The sequence below is a fragment of the Calonectris borealis genome, chromosome 6, assembly GCF_964195595.1.
Source record: "Calonectris borealis chromosome 6, bCalBor7.hap1.2, whole genome shotgun sequence".
NCBI classification, from domain to species: Eukaryota; Metazoa; Chordata; class Aves; order Procellariiformes; family Procellariidae; genus Calonectris; species Calonectris borealis.
The window spans coordinates 29929654-29955166 of record NC_134317.1 but is presented as its reverse complement, the minus strand read 5'-3'; the positions used below and the strand labels follow the sequence as shown (position 1 = coordinate 29955166).

Genomic DNA, 25513 nt, shown 5'->3' with positions numbered 1-25513 from the left:
CTGATTCCCCTCCCTTACTGTTCCTTGTCTTCTAAATTGGCACATGTTGCCAAAAGTGCCTGCTGCCCAAGGAGTGGATGGCATGGCTTCCTGTTGGGCTGTCAACATAGTTCTTTTAATCAGTCAGGGATTTGTTGCTGAATGAAAGGAATCTCCCCCAGACATCTTTCAAGTGAATGGTCTCCACAGAATTCCCAGTGCAAGTTGCCGTGGGAAACTGGGTAAAAAGGTTTTAGAAATCAAGCTCTGGTCTCAAGCATGTTAGGATTTACAGGGTCAGATCCAGCATTGCTAAGGCCAAGAGAAGTTTGACTATGGCAGGATTAAGCCCATTGCCACTTAGCTACCATGGTGACAGAAACCTTAGAAATTTCTGAGACATTGCTGGTGTGCTTGAATTTGGAATAGTCTGTACAGCAAGTTTAACATTGCCATTCAAATTATAGTCAACTATCTTTTCTCCTAAAACGTATTAAATAATATATATATTTACATCTCGGAGGTACATTGTGGTTTTGTAAATTCTCTTCCTTTTCATCAGAAAAATTTGACTGCTCAACAAAGAGGATGATTTCCCTTTAACAGCTTCTGTTTCCACTCTTGTGTTTGGAAAAGGCTGCTGTTCTTTAGTGAAGAGCCCTCTGAGACACTCCAGCTTTCTGTGAGGTCAGAACTCCTCACCCGCTTGCTGCGGTCTGCTCCTGACACACCACCTTATTAATGTTCCTGGTGGGTTTCTCTAAAGCGTCTGTTTTGAAGCTGAGGAAGAGGTGGAGTCAGTAATTTCAGAGAGTACTATAGCACCATGTCAACATTTGGATTTAGTTCTCTAAACCTGCTGCACTTCATACAGAAATCTAAGGTCTCTCTCAAAAAAATGTGACCTTTAAGCAGGGTGTATTTCACTAGAATACCTGTTAAACATACTATCAAATGCTTTTCATGGTTTTTCTGTAGAAAAGCAAAATGAGAAATTTGCACTACATTACTAAAAATACTGTGTGAGAGAAATGTGATAGGCAAAAAATATTGATCAGCTCTAGGATGCCATGTGTTTTTAAAGTAGACCTGTGCTTAGAAACGATTTCTTTTCCTTTGAAGCCATTTTTCATTTTAAAGCTCTGTGGCTCAGTTTGAATGCTACAAGGTTGTGAGTGGGTCACTGACTGAGACTCCAAAGATCCAGGCCCATTCTGCGTTCTGCAGTCCATCTTGCTAGGTACCCTTATGCAAACTGGTTTTCTTTCTCCTCAGTTTGCATGTGCTTTGTTGAATAGTTTCTCTTGCTGCTGAGAGTAAGACTTTCAATAGCCCTGTGGGCCTCGCTGTGTTGGCCTCACTGGAGGTACTATAGTCACATAAAAGGTAGTATTTTTGCTGTTCAAAACCATAGAACTCCAAAATAGTTCTGCAGTAGATGTTGTTCTATTTAATTGTACAGGGAGGTGAAATAAATGCTGCCTATCCCTGCAAGTTTTCGGTATGGGAAAGTGCTGTTTTAGCCTATTCAGAAAATAAATAGCTTATTCTTTCCTGGTCACTTTTGCATCAACATAGCCCTTCTGAGAAGACCTTTACCTGGCAGAGGACTGAAGAATAACATAGCTAGATCAGTGGGACTGACCAGACTGCCTAATTTGAGTGATCCTGACCATGGAGTAGGTGTAGGGTTAGAACAAGCTTTGTCTCAACAGCTATCTTTCTTAGGCTAGAGGACTCAACTGGAGTTCCTGATTTTCCTTGGAAGATAGTCAAAGAGCTCAATCTTTGCTGATGTTATAAAGAAAGCATACAATAGATACAACAGCAGATTCCTGGTAACCTGGACAAAACCCACACGTTACAGCTGAAAAAAAGCTTCACGACCATCTTATCCATACAGTCTAAAGGAAGTGACAATTTCTGGAACTTACTCTTTTTCAGTTTCTTGAGACACTGTGGGTCTCAAGACAGATAATTAACAGGTGAAGCCAGTGGCTGTCTCTGGATCCTTGAGAGTCCATGGAATCCACAGAAGTAACTAAGACGAGTAAGACTTGCTAAACAAAACAAGTATATATATAAAAAAAATATATATATTTGAAATATATATTTCCTGTGCTGAAGAGTCATGCATATTGGAAAAGGCTGAAAACTGAAGGTGAAAGTACAACTCCACAGTTTAAAGAGGGACACGGAAGAGGAGAGCTTGAGACTTTAATGATTCAACTAGACAACCACCCCCCGAAATGTACCCCAGAGAGCAATCCTAGGAGATAGATAGTCTTTCATTGGCCTTTTTTGTCATGTCTAACTTCTTTGATTCTGCACATTTCCATGTCCTTTAAGTAGAATGGGGTTCCTATCAATCTCTTGATCTGTTCTCCTGGCACACACAATGACAGTCCTATGTGCAGATGGAGCCAGGGAAGTTTTACTGCCTTTTTTCCTAAAAAACATGTCCAAACTGCTTCTCCACCTCCATCATTCTGCTACCTTTTCCCATTTCTTTGCTGCTTACATCGTATGACTTTTCTCCCACTTGTAAGATATATGCTTTATTTTATAACGTTTCTCATGCACTAAAAAAAGTGCTAAGTCAAGCAGTTACTAGAGCTGGAAGATCTAACCTTCCTCCAATTGGCACAGCCGTCATGTAATAGCCATCATGTTAACTTTAAGTATAGATTATTATTATTGAGCTTGTATTACCTTGGCTGTTTGCCCAGCATGTCCTTGATAACTCAGGGTCACAAAAAATGAGAAATACTCTGATCCTACTCAATAAGACACAGGATCAGCATGATGAAAATGGCCTTAGCATTCAAGTATCCTTTAAATTTGGCACTCCAAATTAAATTAAAAAATGGTTTAGATTGCTTTCCATGAATAATTGCTATTAACCCTTATTCCCCTTCTTGCACCTTCCCAAGACTATTATTGATTCCCAGTTGCTCGGATGCTAAGAATATCCTTGGATAATGTTTTGGGGATTTAAGGCACTAACAAGTTTATGAAATTAATGGGATTCTATAGGTAGCAGACAAAAGACAGCTGGATAGATTTCTCCATGCACAAGTAGCTTGATACCTGCCTCTGAGATGGGAGCAATGCCAAGTAATGCATTTGTGCACTCCTGTGCAATCATTTCCCCAAGAGAATTTCATTCTCCTGGTGTGGGATGGTTTGTCACCCCTGAGCATGACCCTTTTGTAATATTTCCTAGTCAACTGTTTGACACAGAGCTGGCTTTCCCACATTTCTACCTCTAGGTAATGATCCCTTTAAGTGTTTTCAAAATCACACCATAATTGGTTCAGGTCAATGTCAGAGGTAACTGGTGAAGCAAACAACAGCGAATTCAAAAACAGTTCTAATATCACAAGTGTTCGAGCACAGGCGACATTGCTTATCCCAAATAACATTAATTTTTTAAGTAGAAGCTAAAGCATAAGCCCCCCAAAACCAAATAAAAAAAACCCTTCATTTGTTTCTAACAAGGTAACTTGGGAAAAAAAAAAGTTGCAACATGCAAATCTAAAGAATATGCAGAAACAGTGACTGAAGTGATAAGAGAAAATTTGGAGTAAAGTGGCCTTTCTCATAGATTCATGTGTTTCTGTTTTGTGTTTAGGAACTAGGAACACAGACATTAAATACAAACTTACTTTTTGTGTGTTAGATGCTGGCAGTGGATGGGGGATCCTTGCTACAATCTATTGACCTGCCCTGGCACTAGCAGTAATCCGCTAGTAAACTACTGCAGTCTCAAGATGGAAACTTCTGTTATGTGACTCTGGCAAATAGACTTTTACACCTTATTATCACAGAGCGTGCTGCCTACTTGTGAGTTCCTTGCTGCCTGGTTATGCTTGTGCTCAGTATCTTCCTCATTAGTTTTAGTCCTTCTTCCGCCCTGTGCCTCACTAATCAGAGCTAAGTAACATTCATCGGTAATCATTTTTCTCCTCAGCCCTCTCCCAGGTAAAGCTGTGTGCGTGTTGAGAACAGGAAGAGTTTGTCTTTTCAAAACAAGCGCTGTCTCTTTTAGACACTCGTGCAGAAGAAGCTAAAGCTAGGAAAAATGGCATTATTAGTCCATCTGTGACCTACCCATTTCCTCTTTCCCACTGCTGAAGCCAGTGTTACTTACATCTTTGTCAGTACAATAAATTTCCATCATTTTCACAAATGCTCTCCCTCCTGTAGGGGTTTTCCATTGCAGTTGGTACTATGCAATCCTAACCACCTCTCCCTAAATTACATTGCCTTCATTTGAGGCATTCCCACACAACAGAGCGCAGCTGCGGTGGGATGTACCTTGGGTCAGTATACTGAGGTGAATTAAAAGGTGTGAGCATTTGCTCTTTCTGCTTGCCACTGGCTGCCTTGTGAATAGCGCGCTCATATTGTTTGCCAACTTGCAGAAAAGAAGCTGGTTTTATGAATGCCTACCATGCACATAAACAGACACCATGAGATTTGGCAGACAGGAGCAAGTGATGACAGGTTGTCATCAAATTATTCCTTTATATTTTGTACCAACAAGGATCATCCAGATTCATTGGAAGGAGGACACAGGAAATATAAAATGCATTTTAGACAAGATTTTCATTAAGAGTACCCAAGTTTGTAATTATAATGCCCAATCATAACCTCTGTTTATTTTTTCTTATTATTGGTCCCCTCTCAGCTTAGTGGTAATGCAAACAAAGCAGCCTTGGCCAGCCATTTATGTGGAAGGAAATTGTGAGCACAACATGTCTTATCAAAGCAATGGGTTCTGCTGTGTTTTTTGTGTATGGTATAACTGGACATCCCATCTAGTCAAGAAAATCCAGCTCTGGATGAAGCCAAAAGAAGACACAGGGAATAAGACAAAGCTTATCAGGACCATGAATACCTACAGGTTGTAGGCCGAGGGAACCCAAGACCAGTGCAGGATACTTTGATTTCCATTCAGAGCCTGACCCTTCTGTCTGAAGTAGGTCCCGGGCTACTTTGGAAAAAGGGGAGTTTTGGCTAGAGGGATTTGGGACACAAATGGCTAGGTCTGCAGCTGTCATAAGTCAATACATTTCCATCTACGATAAATGTCTGGAACACACTGAGAACATCTTTTTGTGTTTCTGAGCAGGTTTGTTCCAGTTAAGACTGCTTCCAGTTTTCATACACAGTCTAAGATGTTCAAGTCTGAGAGTTTTTCGCTTGGAATGGAATCTGCACAAAAGAATAATGTTTGAGTGGATTTCTGGAGCATAAGCAGTTTATCAGGAAGTAACAACTTGCATTGCAAGTGTTTCCCCAGAAAGGTCAACTGACAGAGGTGTTTTCCACATTCCCCTCAAAACCGTAGGTTTTTGCTCATGTGATGCTCTAAGAAATGAGGCTACACACATTCGTTTAATATTATAGTTCCCTCGTGATATCTTCACTTTCCTTAATGAGGGCAGTGTTTCTAACTTGTTAAGAGCCTGAGGACTGTATCAAATTAACATAGCATGGAGGAGAAATTAACAGAGAGAGGAGCTCCTTGCATGAAATGGAATGAGATCACTGATGGCCCTTTCTTCAATCTTTACTTTTGTATTACAGACAAAATGTTAACAAGGATAATATAGAACACTGTTACTCAGAACTGGGATGCCCTTGTTTTTATTCAATAACCTGAATGACCAAAAGTAATTAATCCTTCGGAATACTAATTATATAATAAAGCAAGCATGATCTGGGTGTTTAACTGTGAGGAGGAAAGGGAAGGGGCATGGGTCTTGGTAAAATTATTGGGGAGAAACAACAATGAATAAAAGAATCTTTTAGTTTTGCAGGATAACTTCTAGTTTTGCATGTGTTTGCACATGAGTAAATCAAAAGTCACACTGTTGTCTCAGTAAGATAATGCTGTGCTTCTGCTAACAGAACTATTTCTGTATCAGAAATAGTGTGACCAGCAGGAGTAGGGAGGTGATCGTGCCCCTGTACTCGGCACTGGTGAGGCTGCACCTCGAATACTGTGTTCAGTTTTGGGCCTCTCACTACAAGAAGAACATAGAGGTGCTGGAGCGTGTCCAGAGAAGGGCAATGAAGCTGGTGAAGGGTCTGGAGCACAAGTCTTATGAGGAGCGGCTGAGGGAACTGGGGTGGTTTAGTCTGGAGAAGAGGAGGCTGAGGGGAGACCTTACTGAGCTCTACAACTACCTGGAAGGAGGTTGTAGTGAGGTGGGTATTGGTCTTTTCTGCCAAGCAACTATCGATAGGGCGAGAGGAAATGGCCTCAAGTTGCACCAAGGGAGGTTTAGATTGGACAGTAGGAGAAATTTCTTTACTGAAAGAGTGGTCAAGCCTTGGAACAGGCTGCCCAGGGAAGTGGTTGAGTCACCATCCCTGGAAGTATTTAAAAGACGTGTAGATGAGGCGCTTAGGGCCATGGTTTAGTGGGCATGGTGGTGTTGGGTTGACGGTTGGACTCGATGATCTTAGAGGTCTTTTCCAACCTTAATGATTATATGATTCTATGATTCTATGATTCTATGAACATCCAAGAAATCAGAATGTGGCTCTTTCCGTACTTCATCATAAAGCAAAACCTGGCAAGGGTCAGAGAAAGCAACAAAGGAATGCAGGGGAGAGAAAGACAGACAATGGATTCATGAAGTAAGGGGAGTTTCAATAGAGACATCCATACCATGTTTTTCTTTAAAATTTTACTTTGCAAAACATGGTTGATAAAATACACCCTCTCTGCAGTGATTTTTGTCAGCCATACATATCACTCTTCTACAAGCACAAAAGATACACAGAGAAGTCAGCAAACTGGGAGGGTGTGTGAAATATAGAGCCCGTGTAATGTTTGTAAAGATCAATTTGCTGCAGCCTTGGCCTCTTAGTGGTTGTGGCTTGCTTGTGCAATGATAGTTCCTAAAAGGGGCTGTAAGCACTGATTGCAGGACATCTGTTCTGCAATGGCAATGAGGGCAAGGTGCTGCTTCCACACAACCTTCATTTGTGGTTTCACTATGCAAAGTGGGTGAGTCATTGCTGACAGATCCAAGGAGCTGTAAGCCCAGGCACAATCAGTGTGGTGACAGCAGCAGACGTTCTTCTAGATAATGATTATTGCTAAATATCTCGTTCTTTTTCTGGGGAAGTCTTCCTCTCCACTTCCATGATTCTTGAATGCTGGGCATGCTGGAGGCAAAATCTCCCCTCATCCCCCTGCCTATGTGCCACGTGCAGGGGCATCTTCCCCTGTCTGACGGTGGTTATTACAACAAGAGGAGCTAATGAAGGACTGAGCCAGTCCACAGAAGCTTGCTAATTAACTTTGGGACACACCTGGTTGTATCTTGTAGTGGTAAACAATTTTATCAAAAGATACCCAGCTCCCTTCCTCTCTGGTTCTAGGCGTACAGGCTGTGCAATGTCTCTGAATCCAATAAAGACGCTCTGGCCGGCAGTATTTTTGTACCAGTGTAGTCATGGGTTAGTTTTGGAAAGCGCTTGGTGGCAGCCCAAGCTTGGGTTGACTTTGGCAAGGTGTGCGTGTGGGCATCGGTCCCCAGGGCACTGCCATCTGCTGCTGGTGGCACTGGGGATCTTCACTCCCGTTTGCCAGCAAATGGCTACGAAACACTTGTGGTCAAACCTCACTTGCTTAAAGACAGCTCACAGTCATGGGCCAGATGGACTTGTCTTGCTTCTTACAGTTCCAAAGACACAATATACAAATACAAATATAAAGACTTACAAGTCGCATCCTAAACTAAACATGTTTGGGGAGTGATGCTCCTGTGGGGAGAAGTGCTAATTAGTGACACCTTCTGCTACAGAGCCCAGCAACAGACGGGTCTTACTGTAAATGAGTGGTTGGTCTGGAAGGACTATGCTCTGGGGAACCTGAAGGAGTTAGACAGATTTAGCTACACCAATTGGTAATAATCGGTGGTAACAATGCACACAGCAGCTAAGATTTGTGAACTAACAGTACAGACAAAAGGACAATAAGATGTGCTTTGGAAAAATGACTGCAAGGTTTTATCTTTTTTTTTTTTTTTTACAGTACCATGGTCAAGTGATATGCATTCTTCTCTTGGCAGCATTGGAAGAGAATTGGACAAAAGAATTTTCCAGGTTCTGCCACAGACCCTTTGTGAGATCTTAGTCAAGTCACTGAGTCTCGCTGTACTTTATAACTTGGGGACAATAATATTTCAGTCCTCTCAATGTCCTTTATCTGTGAGTTTTCCAGCAGAAGGTTTTGATCTGCATTTGCCATCACTAGCCTTCAAGCAGTCAGGGGGAAAAAAAAGCATTCTCTTCCCCAAAGTTGGAAATATTTTGTTGAAAATCTCTGGTTAGAACACTTTCAATTTTCAAGCAGAATCTTTAAATTTGCTAAGAAAATCAGACATTTCATACAAAATCTGTTTTTTTTCTTTTTTTTTTTTTTCCTCTGGACTCTTCATTTTCTATCAGGAAAAAAAAAAATTTATCCTATTATCTGTAATAGCCAAGCCTGGTGGACATATTTCTGGGGTGCAGGACTCCTGAATTCAAAAGCAGACAGAGTACTGGTTAAAATAGGTCTTCTCTATTTCAGTGAATGCCCTGCACCCTCTGGTGTTGGCTGTAACAACACAGAAGCTCTTTCCTTGGCGTTTCCTTTCGAGTGGCTCAGGCAGAGAGTCCCTGCTCAATGGGCTGAAACGTTTCCTTTCCTCCGGCACTCCACTGAGCTTCCAGCTTCACGTGAGGATCCCAGGCAGATCCCTGCAGGCTGCAGGCTCTCCCAAGTGATGGAGAACCACGCAGCCAGGCCCCAGTCCTTCTGCAGAGTCAGCCCCAAAGGATTAAAGTGGTTTGTAAGAAAGGCACCCCTCTGTAAATCGGCTTTCTTTACGTACCATCTGTAATGAAATCCCTTAGGAGTCTGACTTTAGGAGAATCTTTGTCACCATCAGTCACACAGTTTTGGAAGTTGAGGATGCAAAGAAATCACTCTCTGGTCTGCTCTGCAGGAATAGCATCCCATCCTCATCTTCTTTTTCCCTTCCCGTTTTGTATTTTTGAAGGATTTGGACAGTTCTGCCTTCACTAATCTGACTGCATCCAAGTGACACCTCTTGTCTGGCCCCACACGCTTGCACCAGCTCAACTCTTCAGCTTGTTTCAGGCTGCTCTTGATGGTTGCCTGATTATGACCTTTCACCAGCTTTCGAGGCCCTGTATTTTCTGGTAAATCCCAGTGTGGCAGTTTAGGGAAGGAAGGTGGATGTCAAGCAATCTGTCCAATTTTCTGTAGTGGGAACTGGGGACATTTAAGTCTCACAGGCGTCCTGCTAATGCCAGCAAGACCCAGGAGTCAGCGGAGTCAGGCAGCGGGGAGAATTGTGATGGAGCAGGACTGTAGCTGACAGAAGGGCTGCAGAGGGCCAGGTGAGCCCCTGAAAACATGCTCGAGAACCAGGGAGTAATAGTGCTCTGTGTGTACTCAAGCTGGCTTCTTGCAGAGCCAGCAAGTGAAGCTTGGGAAATTGCCACAGCTCTTCATCCTTTCCTAAAACACAGCTATCAAAACCACAAGTGGATGCTTGTATTTTGTGGGATAAGCCTTTATTGAAATACTTGATATTTAGTTCCTCTGCTCATCTAATTTTGTCTTTTCAAAGGGACATATACTTTGCATGGGAGTCTCTTGCTGGGTTCTCTAGTCGTTTTTAAGAAACAGTCCATGTAAGTACAATACTCAGGCAAAGGCTCAGGCCCAGGCTGCTGGAGGTCAGCACCACGGCCCCACCTGGGAAGTACTTCTGATCAACATAGTCTATGATAGTTGTCACAGCCAACATAGTCTCCTCACATGTGGGTTGGATCTGGTCAGGGGGTAGAACAAATCCATGAGTACCCTTGTCTCGCAGTTCAAATGTGTAGGAGAAAGGAATGCCAATCATGTGAGCCCAGTCCCGTGAGGAGCCCGAGTTACTGTCTGTGAATTTAAAAATACAGGGGAGATATAAGTATTAAGCACGGTTCTTTGAAAATGCTTCTTGCTATAGTTAATGCAAGATTATACCAGAATCCCTGAACTAAGCAGTAACCATATATCACTGTGACATGGAGAGCAGAGATGCAGCAATTCTTAATTATACTAAAAGTTTTCCATGGAGTTTCCTAAGTGAAACAATCCTCCGTAAGATGGTATTGTACAATAATAGGAGATGAGTTCCAGGGATTCTGTGTTTTTAGGATTTTACTGTGATTAGTGTGGGGTACAAGATGGATTGGCCATTTGTCTCTTCTGGTACTTCATTTCCTACATTGACACTGCCTGGAATTTATTTGTATATTTGTTTTTAAGCATAATTTTGGACAAGTCTGAAAAATTTCTGGCTACTCCCTGTATCAGTGTTCATCTGTTTCATGGATCTTTTTTCTTACCTATTCAGTATAAGTATAAACCCTGGCAAAATGCAGTCCTACGCATGGACAAGTTACCTTACACTTACACCGCACTGCTCATGTAGTAGGTGACTCGTGCGACTCAGGGACTGGACAGACAGACGCTTGAAATATGCAAAACTGCATGGGTACTGGAGCCAACTACTTACTGTTCTGAGTGACTAGTGTGACTTATTGCTACTGGGAAAAGATTGGGTTTACCAGGCAGTCTCTAGGGCCCTCTAGTCCTCTAAGTAAAGGCTGTCAACTAGTATCAGCCGTGTTGGTGTGTGCATGATGTGGCTATCCAGTCTATTAGGAACGATGCTGAAACCAACATATTTCACACAGAACTGCAAACAGCTGCCGTGTGATAATGTCTGATGGAGTAACAATAGACCTGATTGGGATTTTAATTTTTGCTTGACTCCGGTGAAGACAAATAGGAGTTTTGCTGCTGACTTCAGCAGGGTCAGGATGATCTATCACCAATCTCCTTCTGTCCCCTGTGATGTATTTGTGAGGAATTCGTGTAGGAACCAGCTTCTGATCAATGCTTCCTTCCTTCCCGCAGTCAGCTTTATAATGTACAGTGTTATCTTGTATTCAAATGACTGCTGCTTAGATGTTCCACCAAACCAGCCCATTAAATATTACTTAAAGAGGAAATTCAGCAAAACAGTACTTACTGATGCCTGTGAAACAAGAAGGACTCTTCTTTGAAAAACAGAGCAATCAAAGGGAAACATAAAGAAACTTACATAAAATTAAAGAGGTTGGTCCTACTTCATAGCTGGTCCCATACTTTCCCATCAGGGCAGCAGCTGCTTTCTCTGCAACATGCATCTGTAAGTTCAAAATAGGAACAGCATTGTCATCAGTGCCAGTACATTTGGCAACTATTTTGAGTGGACCAAAATTTTTGTCCCTTTCAGCTTTATATTTACATATGATCAGCTTTAAGTTTTGATATTATTAGTTCAGGACTTTAGAGAAACCCATTACAAACATTTGGGAAAATTGTTCTTGATTTTTTTAATGCAAATTATGTTAAAATTTTAAAAATTACTCTGCTATTAGGTAGAAAAGATATTGCTTTGTTGTAAAGTTAGAGGGCTGTATTTTGGAGAATTAGAGTCTATGCTGTATAGCATACTGATACTGACTACAGCACTGATTGATCTCTTACACTTGTTATATTGCCATAGACTCTGTATCCCACCATCTTTAGAAACTGAGCCATAGACAGACTAAATGACTTCTCCAATGACTCATATGAAGTCTGAGCTCAAGTCCCTCACGCTCTTGGCTAGTGCTCCAGCTACTGGAATGTTCATAAATACACGTTAGAACACTCAGAAACTGTGTTCAGTTTCTGTTGCAACTGTGTTCAGTTACACAGAAACTGTGTTCAGTTACTGTTCAGTTTCAGTAACTGTTGGTTACTGAAGTAACCAAAAAGTAGGTGCCTGCTTTGCTCCCATTCTCCTAGTGAGCCCATTTGGAATACCCTTTTTGGACACAATCGTGACAACCATATGGGTACAATGTGCCGGCATCCTGAAGTGCTAACACATACTTGTATGCAGCAAGAACTTGGTGCTCTTCTTCACTTATCTTGCATTGCAGTAACCCTATCTGTAATAGTTCAATTTTCCTGATTTAAGATGAAGGATTAGGATTAATTTTGAGGCAAATAAACTTTGCTGATACTGCACAGAGCGGCAGTAACTCTGGGAGCCAAGCCCCTGAATAAGCCCAGCTCCTGTGAAGGAAAGGCAAGAGGGTAGATAGAGTTATGCCACGTGCTACTGCCTGTACTTGTTCTCTACAAGTGTAGAAGATTAATGTTTTGCCCTACCAGTTCTTCACTGTTACTTGGAGGTTTAGTTGTGGAACCATACGGAGTGAGGATGTACTGTCCGTAGGAGTGAATTGTTAAATAGCACAAAATGTCACTCTTTTTCCTTGCGATAAACTGAGCCACAGCTCTTGTCTCAGGCTCTGATTCTGGTCCAGATCCACAGAAGATTTCACTGCTGCAGTTATAAGAAACACCAATACCTGGAGAAGAATATAAAAAGTGAATCAAAGGAGAGACATATACACGCCAGTTCAGAGGGAACAGGAAATTTACCTTGGAGTATTAAGGCACGTGTTTATGTGGGCAGGGAGACTAGACAGCTCAGTGAGACTTTAACATTTTACACTGTTGGTAGTAACTAAAATTTGCTACAAGACTGAAATATTTAATGCACATTTACAGGCTGGCTGCAATGAAAACACTCAGACACCACCACAGTGTACCACCTGCCAGGGAAGCTTTGGAGGCTCCTTGAAATTCACGGCAAACAAAAATACTGGCTGTTAAGTGACTAACTCCTCACATTGCTGCCTAGAGCTTGCTCCTGCAGTGAATTAGAGGTATAGTTATATAAGCAGTGATTTTCTGCTCACAAAAATAAATGCCAATTTATTGACATTTTTAAGTCAATGACTTAATTAAGTCAATAACTTAATATTTTTACAAATTAGCTTTTTATTTTTACATATGTTTTGATGACAACAAGATGAGTATTCCTTTCTTATAGGACTTCATCTTATTTCAGAGACTAGTTATTACTTTTGCTTTACATTTGTGTTGCTGATCTGAAATACGTGGAACTTACTGCCCCAGGAGGAATTGAAGTTTCGGTTCAGATCTGTCCCGTAGCAGGTGCCATTCTTATGTGGAGAACGGTTTTTCCTCCACAAACGATCCTAAACAAAAGTAACTTCAGTTACGTAATAACAACTCAATGATCCATAGGGCCTAGTGATAATATGGTGTAAAGACTCCTTTATTTTAGATCTCTTCATTCTGAGTATCTCTTGCATTTTAACAGTGCAACTCTGTGTGCAAGGGTGGTAAAGCTTAGTGATAGAACATTTTATCTACTACAGCCAGGCTGTCATATTCCACAAGCCTGCATGCACATTGAAATGAGCCTCCTGAGCTTTAAAAAAAAAGTATGCTTTTTCTGTAGTTCTCAACTGCTTCCATGCAGTATTGCACTCCTAAGAAAGACTTGGCATTGTGAGCAATACCTCTGTGTCCAAGAGACAATAGCTGAACTTACGTTTGTTTCAGATTCAAGAAGATGAATGCTTTTTTGTCAGCTAATCTTGCTGCTGCTCCTTGGTTCCCTGCTATACTCACTGCTATGCTTGATTCTCTGCAGACCTCACTGCACTGCCTGTGTGAGCTTCCCAGCCGAATTACCTGTGCATCCAAGTGCAATGTGTGGTATGTCCCAACCCTGCCGGGGAACAAGCTGGGAGACAGCAGGATCCACATGGCAGTAGGCTGAGCCTGTTGGGCCATGCTGAGGTCCTGCATTTAAAACATCTTTCAATTGGGCTCAGGAGCCTGGAAACATGATGAGAGTTGCTGAAGAACAGTATTTTGCATTACCCTCCATATCAGAAAAGGAAGATTATTTGTGAGGGCACACCTGTTTCAAAACCAAATCGCCAAATATTTGACCAATTATCCTCCTGTCCCATGCTGCAAAGGTGCTTAGACCCATCTGCTAGTTGAGATCTCTTGCAAGGAATGACTGACTCCTCCAGACATGCTTAACTCCATCAACCAAGCCTTAAGCTGTTAGCAGGGAAGTAAGTCCATCCCTAGAAACCCAAAAGCAATTGATCCTGTGGTTTTGTCCTTCTCTCTTCCCAAGGCTCATGACATTTGCTAGGAATTTTTAGCCCTGTAATCTCAAGTGACTGCTGATTTACCAACAGAAGCAAAACCTCTCTGCCATGAGAGGATTTATGTGAGTAATGATTCTGTCACTGTTCTCTCTTTAAATATAATTGCTATGATTGTGTCTAAAATTAACAAAACATGCTGTGCACATATAACTTTCAATCTAGTTCCTGGATTTTCACTACTTACTTTTTCCCAGGAATAGATGTAGCCATCAATATTGAGGACTGGCAAGACGTAGAGGTCCAAATTCTGCAGAAATCTGCTTATCTTTGGGTCAGATTTGTAATTTTGAAGAATCTGAAAAGAAAAAATACAGAGGACTGAGCAGAGAATCTGCTGGAATTACTGGAAAGAGCTAGTTTAGAACTATCATCAGGGAATCACTCACTCCTGGATATTGCCATGGTATCCAAGAGCTACTTGATCCCCAGATATGTTGAGATACCTACCTTTTGCCATTAACAAAGTGACAGTGTATCCAGTTATAGTGTACTTCATATGAATGCAGTCTTGCAGGTATGAAAGCTGCATGATAGCGTACCTGTGTGCCAGGTACTTTCAGTACACGTGGAACATTGCTATACCATATCTTAGGGTTGCTTTATTCCAGGGGGACTGTGACTTTGTGATGCAGAGAGGATTGATCCAAAAGCCACTGTGGGAAATGGAGAGATTGCTATCAAGTTCAGTGGCTTTGGAATCAGTTCAGGTGGAGGAAACAATGTGCTAACAAATATTGTCCCATATCTCATCTCAAACTATGATTTGGACTTAGGTCTCCACAGGTATCTCTACTATGTACTAATTTTGAAAATCATATTTTAACAGAAAAAGCATAATTCTTGGTACTACAATAGAGAAGAAAACTGAAGTATCCAAAGTGATACTTTTTTTTATTATCTAAGTGGAAAAGTGAGGACTCACTTCTTTCACAAACCACTGGCAGAAGGCTGGAGAGATCCATTCTCTGGCATGAATCCCACAGTCCATCCAAATGATCTTTTTGGTTTTATCTGATGGTTGACTGATCTGAGAGAGTGTAAAAATGATGATTTGGAAAACTGTTACATTACAATAAAATAGCCTAGCATAGTACAGAAAGAAAAGAATGCGCCTTGATATGCCATTGAGCCATCTGAGATTATTCTTATTACAGACATCATTATGACAAGTTCTTCTTTCTAATAACCCCGTCTCCATAGTATCGCAGGGCTAGAGTTTTCAAGTGTCTGTTGAGCAGGAGTGTCAATAAAACAGTTTCTTTTTCATTTATATTCGTCATTCACAGGACTGGTTGTTGTTAGTTTGAGATTCTTTTTTTTTAGAATGGGAAGCATAAAAAGGCAGGGAATCTAATTTTACTCAGTGATAGGAACAGATTAGAAAATAACTAACCCAATTATTAAGACTATGGTTTTTACTAGAGCGTCCAATAAAAAAATGTCATGGAATGCTCCTAGCAGAAAGGCTATATGCTGTAAAAAGTAATAAAAACAACAAAACAAAACTCTTTATCCTCACACACAGTTGTTGCCAAGCTAGTTTCAGCTTGATTTGTAATTCTAAACACGACTTCACTTAAATTTGTTGGTTTAACTGCATAATAGCAGTGATAGCGTATATGAAAGTTGGCAAATCTTAATGTACTGTAGAGGAGTAAAACCATCTCCTCTTATTTCAGTGAATGAGCACTGTCTTAGGAAAGATCTGAATCCTCTCTTCTCCTGTGTACTTTTTTGTGAAGATACCTTTTATTCATTTTAAGAAAGTTCCTCCCTTACCTGCAGATAATACATTGTTCGATTCTCGATTGTCTTTCCCAGGTAGTGCTGAGTCACCAGCTCACTGTTGCTCTTCTGGATCTGAGTCATCCATTGATAAATCTGAAATAGTCATGGAGGATTCTTGGTCCAAAGTGGGAATTTCTTTCCCTTTCCCACCTCCATTTCCAGATTAAAGCATTTTCTTTTGTTTAGACAAACAACGTTTTCTTCAGAGCTTATTTCAATCTGTGGTATCACTTAACACTCATGGAAGGCCTTCCACTTGCCTCTGAGCCAAGGCATGGTCATATCTCACTGGGTGTTGAAAGATAGCATCACTGCAATACAACACCGATACTCTACTCTGGATCTCATTCAACATGCCCATCTTATTGGGCATCTTTCTGTTGACTTCACCAGACATGGAGCTACACCATCAAATCTTTAAGAGACTGTTACAGTCTCTTCCCTATCAGTACTGATTTTCCACATCTGAGTTCAGCAGCAGTTATCCCCAGTGGGTAGCTCAAACAAAATATACATGAGGATCGACTCTGCTCTCTCTCTCTTATTATATGTGGCTAGGAGGAAGAATACCACCATGCTCTGCCTTTGTCCAGGCTTACCCACTGGTCTGTGAAACATAGCACCAAGAAGTCTTCACTACCCACTCTCATGACTTTATTCTCTCCTGAAGCGTCAAAAACCTGTCCTTAAATTACTTCTTTCTACAGGTCTCCCACTGATCACCTCTCTTCCTCACAGACCGCAATAGTCATTGCACTTCACATTTGGCTCAGCATCAAACATACTGGGGCTTAAATGAATAAATATTAGAGATAATATTAGAGATAAATATTAGAGATAAAGCATAATAGGGTAGAAAGGTAGCAAACCAATCAACTGAACGCCAGAATATTACTTGCAAAACAATATGGCTGCTTCACGCATAGCATTTAGTTTTGGTCAGTGAGGAATTGAGGATTTAATCAAAATCAATGGCAAATTCATGTTCAGTTCAGCCAGGCCAAGATTCTAGTCAAAGAGTAAGGACTGATTCTGCAAAGAAGAAAGCCAGAAAGTGCTCCACTGACTTTAGCTGAGCTTTCTGCAAGCACAGAGTTGCTTGCTGTGGCATTTACAAAATAGCAGCAATAAAGAAAGCAAGCAGACTTGGGTTCTTCTTTACCTCTTCCATTGGATGATATTGGGTGTAGACATAACCTTCTGGGACCCGCCTGTGGCGGCTCCTCTCCCTTGGCATGCTCTGATCCACAAGTTCCTCCACATCAGGTATTAGGACTCTGAGGGGAGGGGAAAGGGAGAGATATAGAAAAGAAAACAATCCCTAACAATTACTGCGGAACTGTCACGGTGGGTACATTGCTTACATCAACAAATGAAAGGATTTAGCCTATTCTGTTATGGACTGCCTGGTAAATTCATCACCATCAGCATAATGGTTACTTTCAGGTATGAGAAAGTTCAAAGTCCTGAGATTTTCACTGGGTTTTAACAATAAAGTAATAATTTTACCAGATTTTTTTTTAAAGACAATTTTCTACAAAAAAATGTTCAATATCTTTCTTTTCTTCACACTTCTACTTCTCGGCAAAACTCTAAAATACCACCTTTTGGGAAAAAGAGGAAAAAGTGAAAAATTTACAATTAGTGTTTCATTGTATTTTCTGGAGACATTTTCAATTTGCAAAGACTTCACAGAAGTATTCATTGTAATTTGCAAAAATCAGAACTAAACCCCCTCTTTCCTTCAAAAAGCTCTTCTTGCTTTTTAGCTACAAGTTAGTTCAGAAATGAGTATAGCACACGCATGATTCCATGATCAAGGGAGTCAATAAAACCTTTTCCTTGGCTTCAGAGGACTTTGGATCATACACTGTGCTTTCTCACTGCAATCAGCCCCTTGTAACACTTACAAATCTGTGCTCATTGTAAACTCTTGCGATAACACAATTGCGAAGGTAACTTAAACATTGTTGATTGCAAACACTCTAAGTGCTAATAGGCTATTTTGCTGACAGTAGCACTGATTGGCATTTCTGGAAACTGCACATAAGAAACTTTTAAGAGTAGTTACAGCTGACTTTCACTCTGAGCTTTGATGTTTATTCACATTTGAACTTCAAACTAAAATTCAGGCAGTGCAAATTCCCATAAACTGAAACCACACACGCAAAATGCCTTATCAGAGCTCTGGAGAATTGAAATCCCAGAGTCTGACACAGTCAGAATATTGATGTTCTGATTATAATTTGTCATTTATGTCTCTATCATTATATACCTAACTGTCATGTTACCTTCCTTGCATGTCAGCTGCCTTCTAAAAGGCGGTTCCTGCTTTGAATCTGTTATAGGAACTTTAACTCTAACATTGCTGTACTAATCTCAACCCCTTTGCAATACAAAGCTAAAATTTCAGCTTGACTATTAAATTACCCATCTCTTTCTTTAGGACCCTACACAAGGTGGATACAGTTCTGGCCCCAATCCAAGAAGAAAAAAAAAAAAGATTAAGCTGCTAACTTCAGTTTAGTCTTGAAATTTCCACTAGAATCTGTTGAAACCATTAGAAAATGAAAAGCCTTGATATAAATAAGAGGTTAAATATCTTCTGGAACATTGGCTAAGTCCTGAATACCTAATCCTGATGCTAGGTCATTTGTACTGGCTCCCACTTCATCTCTCTCCATCTCTGGTTGTCAGGGCATCACACTTACTAAAAAGAATTTGTCAGGCAAGATGCAGGATGCAAAGATCAGCTTTAACTATAAACAGCTTTGAAGTGGCACCAATCCTCCTTTAACTTATCTTTGATTGGTAAATATCAGTGTATATCCATCGGCCATTTGTCACCAGCCCTGAATGGCTAGAGGATTGTTTATATGAGATACAGCTAGCTACTGGTTACCTGAAAAAGTCCGTTCCAAATGGGAATGGGACTGTGCAAGAAATAGTTCTTATTTAATCCCATTTGGCTTTATAAACACTCTTTGTATCTGGATTAGATTTTCTGGTTGGAAGTAGAAGCGTGGCAGTTAGTGAAGCTGTGTGGCTGGGTAGGTGTGATAAAACATCACGGGCCATTTGCATTTCATGGCTCCCAATTGTGTGCACAGTGGGGACCTGCCATGGAGACCTTTGTCCCAGGCTGGGATGTCTCTGTTTGGCTGGATGGTGCCAGGAAATTCTCACAAACCTGGTGGGGAGGATAGGGGTGGGAAACTGCAGCTTTGAAGAAACTGGCTGAAAATTCACTTTGAAAAGGCTCTTCTCCAAACCAGAGGAGCAACAAAAGACAGGGAAGGGAAAAGGAGAGCTACGGAGACTGCTTCTCTGCAGTGACACTGATTAAACCTTTGGGCTCTCCAAAACAGGGAGGACACTGTGTTCAAGTACCCATGCTTTCCAAGAGCAAAGCATGCTCCTATAAGTAGTGGTTGTACCAAGTTTGGCTTCCTGACTTCAGACTAAAAAACTGAGTCATACATCCGAACACCATCCTCTGCCACTGAGAAAGCAACAGCAGGAAACAAGACAGATCAGGCTGTCTCAGATCCCAGCTCCAAATTCACAGTCCAGGCTAGTTGGAAGGTGAATAAACAGGGCATAGGGGCATGTGCTTTTAAAACTCAAAGATATATATAGCACCTGTGCATTGGGTAGGTCAAAGTAAGTTGGAGGTGCTTGGAACAAAGGTTGGGTCCTATCATCAGTACTTGCTGACTGTTCATTAGAAAGGGCTAGGTCCTTTTGTGATAGCAAGGAAGATTGTTAAAGCCAGCCTTTCCCATCAGGAAATTAGAGGTTTTACTTGTAAGAGATCATGTGCTGATCTAAGCTGTCTTTCACCTCCTCCACCAGAGGGGCTGGGACCCTTATGTGCAGGTCTTCTCCAGCCCAGATGTCTTCAGGCAGCAGGGGCTTCCACAAATCCAGCTGTGCAGAGGAGAAGAAAGAAATGCACAAATCAAGCTCTGTTTTCAGAATGAGAAAATATATTTAAGGTAGAGTAACTGCATATCGATAAGTGGAAGAAGTTTTCCTTCAAATTCTCCCCTTAACTATTCTCCAGCCATCTGTTCATAGAGCATGCAGAACAGGCTTAGTGTTTCCATTGGCTCAGGCATCACTGAGAAGGAGCAGCACCTTCAAGAGCCATGCAAGGAAACTAACTTCTTCCCATATATTCCTTCAGGTAGTGGAAGGGCAATTCCACCCTACACTAAGAAAAATAGTTAGGTAAAGCTTTTTCAAGTTTACTTTAACCTTCATTCCTGTCCAAAGTTATATGCAAATCTGTTTTACAGCCCAAGACCCCTCTCTGCTTTTTGGGCACACATGGTTATTATTACTCACCAGTAAAGTGCTGCAAAGATGCTGAAGATGCTGGACTTGCTGAAATGTTTCTGGCACAATATGCAAAACCTGATCCCTGGAAATTCAGCAGAGAAACAAGATCAGTTTTAATGTCTGTTAAAGTATCCATGATTTCATAAGTCAAAAGGAGATATTTTGTTATGTAGAAGGAAGACAGAGCATGTAACTGAGTGCTGTTCCAACAAAAACATGTCTGAGTGATGAATTCCTGGAATGTTTTAGTTACAAATAGGACTAAGTAATGTGAGTTTTCTGTTGCTAGAGCGTTAGGTTAACTCTGCTTCCTTGCCAGTGGCAATTCTTTATTCACCGTACCAGCTTCACTGAAGCCAACTGCTCACATGAGCCCTGGTGTGTGTTTCTGCCTTTGCAGGACCAGGGCCAAAAAAAGATCATTGGTAATACATAGTAAACTATTTATTTGATAAGATGTCACTTTTTTTTTTCTCCTGTTCAGGAATTATTCAATTATTCCGGATAGACTTGGTGCTCTGCTGATCTACTTCAGCATGCAAAAACATTATATAGCCATGATAAATGACCATTGCTAAGAGCTTGAGATGTTCACAAACTACCTGTCATAAGAATAGCCAATTTATTCCACAAATAGTGAATAGTGTGGTCTCCAGAATTGCATATTCTTACTCAATTTGCAGGAAACGAAAATTTCTAGTACAGGATCTATCATTTTATATTTCTAGAAAAGACACACAGATCCAGTGTCTGAGTACATATTTTCATGAGGCCCCATGAAATTTTCATTTACTACAGGCTTAATCTGAAAAAAAATATTGAAAGTTTACAAAGAACAAATTAAAACGGTTGGAAATACAGAAAAAGCAAATCTGTATATTCTATTAAAAAACCCTTTGTAATTATTTTTCTAATTTTTTTTCAGTGTTTGTCCAGATCAGCTTTCCAGGACTGATAGCAAGTGTGACATTTTTAATGAAAGGATTTCATAATGAGGAGTGGATTTTGATTACTATATTGCATTACTCAAAGGTGAGATAGCAGTTGTCAACTACTGATGTGATAGAATGGGGAACCTGAGAAATGTTTGTATTTGTTAGTAACCAATAACTACTGCTTCCTAGTCTCCTTCAGTGACTTCAATGGGCCTTGGAACATTTACAGGACAAGTACAAAGAAAGAACATTTTACATTTTAAAGCTTTTGTAACAGAAATTCTTGTTGCAAAAGCCTTGCATGCCTTTTTATTAAAGCCATGGTCATTGCGGTCATCAATATAATATGTTCTCATCATCTGAACTGCAACTGCTATAATTTGTGCTTCCATACCCGAATGTACAATTATCAGCTTAATATACATGCAAATAGAATTCACTATTCATTCACATTATCCACTGAAAAATAGGGGGATTTGGGTTTTTTCCCATCTCTCTTGAAAATATCACCTCTGCTAATAGAGAAACGTAGAACCTGATAGTTAAAATGGGCTGTTTACTACCGGTTCAGGAGATGCTGTTAGCATATAGGACCCTCATCTATGGGGCAAAATGATTACATTTGCATTGCTAACGATTTGGTACAACAGCCATGATATCTTTGTAATAAACCTTGTAGATGCAGGATAAACATCTTTGCTAGGAGAATAAACATCTCAGCTGCAGTTCAGAGTTTATTCTCTCTAAATGCCTGGGCTTGCTTTGCTCTTTGTCTATCATGAAGGGAAACAATATCCTGTAATATCTTTCTATCCTCATTGACATTATGTCTTAATTACACCAAATGAAAGAAATGCCAGACAGTCAGATTGCTGCCAGATGGCCAGCTCTTATTTACTGATAAACCTTTTACAATAACCAGTGTGGAGACAAATCATTTTTAATAGTAAACTAAGATTAGAAAGCACACACTCATTTATGATTATGGACTAGGATTCTCACTGGAGAAGTGCAAAGTCAGCCCATGTGACCATGTGAGAACAGTTTTTAAATGCTACAGTTAAGCTTTCTTACCAAATTAAAGGACTGTTCTCAGCACAAGCTGTGTTTCCTTGGATGCTTATAGATCGGATATACCATTTAAGTTGTTGAACAGAGCAAATGACAATGAAAATGGGCTTTACTAGTCATTTCATCTTTGTGCAGGTGCTGCCCACCCAAAGTCACACTGACCATTCGATTAAGTGTGGTTTTAAATCCCATGCAAGTACCCAACAGGTTCAATCCTGGACAGCAATTAGAAACAAAAATGAACACTACATTACCAAGGGTCTGTTGAATTCTATTCAGTGAAATTGACAGGCTCTGACTGTGTCCCTGATACAAATCTAAAGATTAAATATTATCCCAGGGAAATAACACATTTTAAAGAGAGAAGTAGTGACTCTGTATGCTCTGCAGGAGCTTTGCCAAGAGCTCACCCGTGGTTGAACGGGTATACTGTGAAGGAACTTACTTGCAGTAGGTATTGCTTGATTTTCTCTTCTTTTTAAAACTATATTCTGGGGATATAATTAGTCTAGAGGCATTCAGCACTGGGCTACTTTCTCTGTTTACTTTAGAAAATTCCATGTATAAAGTATATACGTGGTTAGCTGGCCTCCACACTATATTTGTGCCCCTCCTGCAAATCCCAACTGCTGTAAAGGTAGAGTGACCTATCACTCCATGTAAAGTTGAGGGTGAATTAAACAAAATAGTTTAGATAGGCAAACAGCATAATTTTATATCATTCATTTTCTTACAAAGCAGAACTGAGAATGGAGAATACAGCAAAACTAGACATTTCATCCTTTTCAAAGTATTGATACATTAATCAATAATAAAAAATGTGATAATCTCATTCTCGGAACACTTTGGGGTGAAGATTGTCTGGACCAACTCCATTAGCTTTTTTTTGTTATTGTTAGTTTTCCAACAGGGGTTCAGTATCTGAGCTGCTTTTGAGACACTATCTTTTTCACATACTGTCTTTTATTAATGGATATAATTTTGCTCAGTCATCCCCCCTGCTTTATATTCAGAAAAGGCATTTTATTCCTACAGGATCTGATTTCAAAGTTCATTATGAAAGAGGCTAAGCCAAATTAATTTCAGCTAATGGAAGCAGAGCATCCTGAGGTGCATTTGAGAGGCATTCTGTGCCTCCTACGGCTGCAGCCATATCTTTGTTGGCTTGGATTTGGTTCATTCTTTCTTCATTTCCCATCTTTATGTTTTCTTTCCAAATCTTACAAAGCTTACAGCTTAGTAACCCTATCTCCAGGTTTTCAGTTCATAATTGTTATTATTATTCTTACACAGTTCTTGGGAATTTCACTGCATGCACAATTCTTCATGATACCCTGTTCACACTCACCCGTCATATTGCAATTTCAAGCTGAGTTTTCCAGGAATTAGCATCCCCAGAGAAAAGATGATCCCAAGAAAAAGCCACATCTTTGTGCAAAGAACCCAGCCCCAACAGTGCAGGACTAGAGAGGAGGAGGATAGATCTGGACTGAACACTTTATTTGTACAATTATAATATATAACCAGACTTATCCTGGAAGGGAACCTGCCCTTGTTGAATCATTAACTTCACTTTTAAATAGTTCTACTTTTTCTTAATTCTCCAAGCTCTCTTCCACACCCCAAAACACAAATACATACAAATAGCAACATTCTCACTGAAGCACTTCTTCTAAGAAGTAAGAAGATTTTTCCGTATGTCACCTTCGAATCTTTGAAAATGCTATGTGACAAAGTTAGTAATCATTGGAGAAAGTGTTACCTGCAAGGTCCACGGCAACTTAGCTTATTAGATTAGCTTATAAAAATCATAGGGATGGGAAGAACGAGGGAACAGTGGTAAAACAAACTCCATCCTTGCTCTCTTCCTTTCTGTGTTTGTGTCTTTGTGGAGCACTTCTTTGACCTCTTAACTGCAATTCTGTCACTTGACTAGCCAAAGAAAAAACGAACATTCTGGTAAAAGGGAAAAATGGGGACATCAGAGTCTCATCTAAACCACTTTCAGTTGGACCAGATCAGTCTCTGGCCACAGACTATATCAACTTTACACTCTCATAAAGAGTGTTTTTATTATATACTCAAAACAATGGGCTGGTTACTATCTGAAATACTTAATTTCTTGCTTAGTTCATAGATCAAGAGTAGGCAGTTGAATTCCTTAATAGACTACAGTTAGACTTATAGCACAGTTTTTCAGAAAGAAATTGTTTCACTCAGCTTCTCTCCTGGATTAAAGCTATCCCATGGTGATTTAATGCAGAAAACTGCATGGATTTTGGGTGAAGAGAGTCTAGTAAGTCAGTTTGTTTGTGTACACATGCAATGGACATTAACTGTAATTATGGTATCTTTGTAAATCTTTCTCATCAAAGTATGAAGTCCTCTGACATTACTACCAAGGCTGTCATCAAGGAAACAGGCAGCAGAACTGTCCCAGTATAAAAGAGGAACAGCCTAATTCAGAATTGTGTTCTCACAAAACCGGGCTGCATACAAGAGAAGAATATGTTCTTCTTCATAAATCACACCAGACCCTTCCCATTTTATTGCCACATGCTATAACCTGCTCAACAGCCTGAACCTGAAAGTGGTGAATATTTCCTTCCATGTAGATATCCAATCAACAGTGACTTCCACAAGAGCTGAAGGAAGTTCAGTTTACAGGATTAGGGGCAGCTCCATTTGTGAGGAATCAGAAAAACAAACTCATGTTGGAAGACCATATTCCATACTGACACTCAGGACATCTGCTCAGATAACCTTTGCTTTTGCTTCCTTTCTCTCCACCACTGCTATGAGGTGGACTAATGTTTTGAAGTCTTCTGCAGTGTTGTCTGTGCCCTTTTACCAGACCTGGCTTTGAACTGGGGTTCGATCCCTTGACAGGGACTCAAAATCTAGGAACAAAAAAAATGGAGGCATAGGGGAAAAAAACAAAAGACTTTATCTTTTTTTTTCTCTCTTGCAAAGAAGGTACGCACAAATGGAGCAAATCGTGATACGTGCTAAAATTCAACTCCAGCCCAAAGCTTAGACCTCCATGTTGAAAGCAGAAGGTATTTATTCTGTGGTGAAAACATTACTCCTATAATGCCAAATAGTTATTCAGATAGATAGAGTCATTTTGCTTAATGGGCATAGGATTCGGAAGAAATGACAGTTGCTTGCTAGGTCTTTGATTCAAATTCCTTTGAAGTCTA

General features: G+C 40.4%; 1 protein-coding gene and 1 long non-coding RNA gene across 2 annotated transcripts in view; one reads left to right on the top strand and one right to left on the bottom strand.

Moving 5' to 3' along the window:
- The window catches only part of LOC142083932 (uncharacterized), a 56108-nt gene that overhangs the window by 21551 nt on the left and 9044 nt on the right, over nt 1–25513 (top strand). The window contains exon 3 of the long non-coding RNA XR_012674186.1: nt 21230–21336. This is a non-coding gene — a long non-coding RNA (uncharacterized LOC142083932). The remainder of the gene's footprint in view (nt 1–21229; nt 21337–25513) is intronic.
- On the bottom strand, nt 9696–23738 carry CPO (carboxypeptidase O). The gene is made up of 11 exons (XM_075153971.1): nt 23659–23738; nt 20311–20386; nt 19766–19890; nt 17123–17237; nt 15952–16053; nt 15095–15199; nt 14357–14467; nt 13086–13176; nt 12278–12480; nt 11178–11262; nt 9696–9964 (listed from the first exon to the last, which is right to left on the bottom strand). Exons 1-11 carry the CDS (start codon nt 23736–23738, stop codon nt 9696–9698), a joined length of 1362 nt encoding a protein of 453 aa, XP_075010072.1.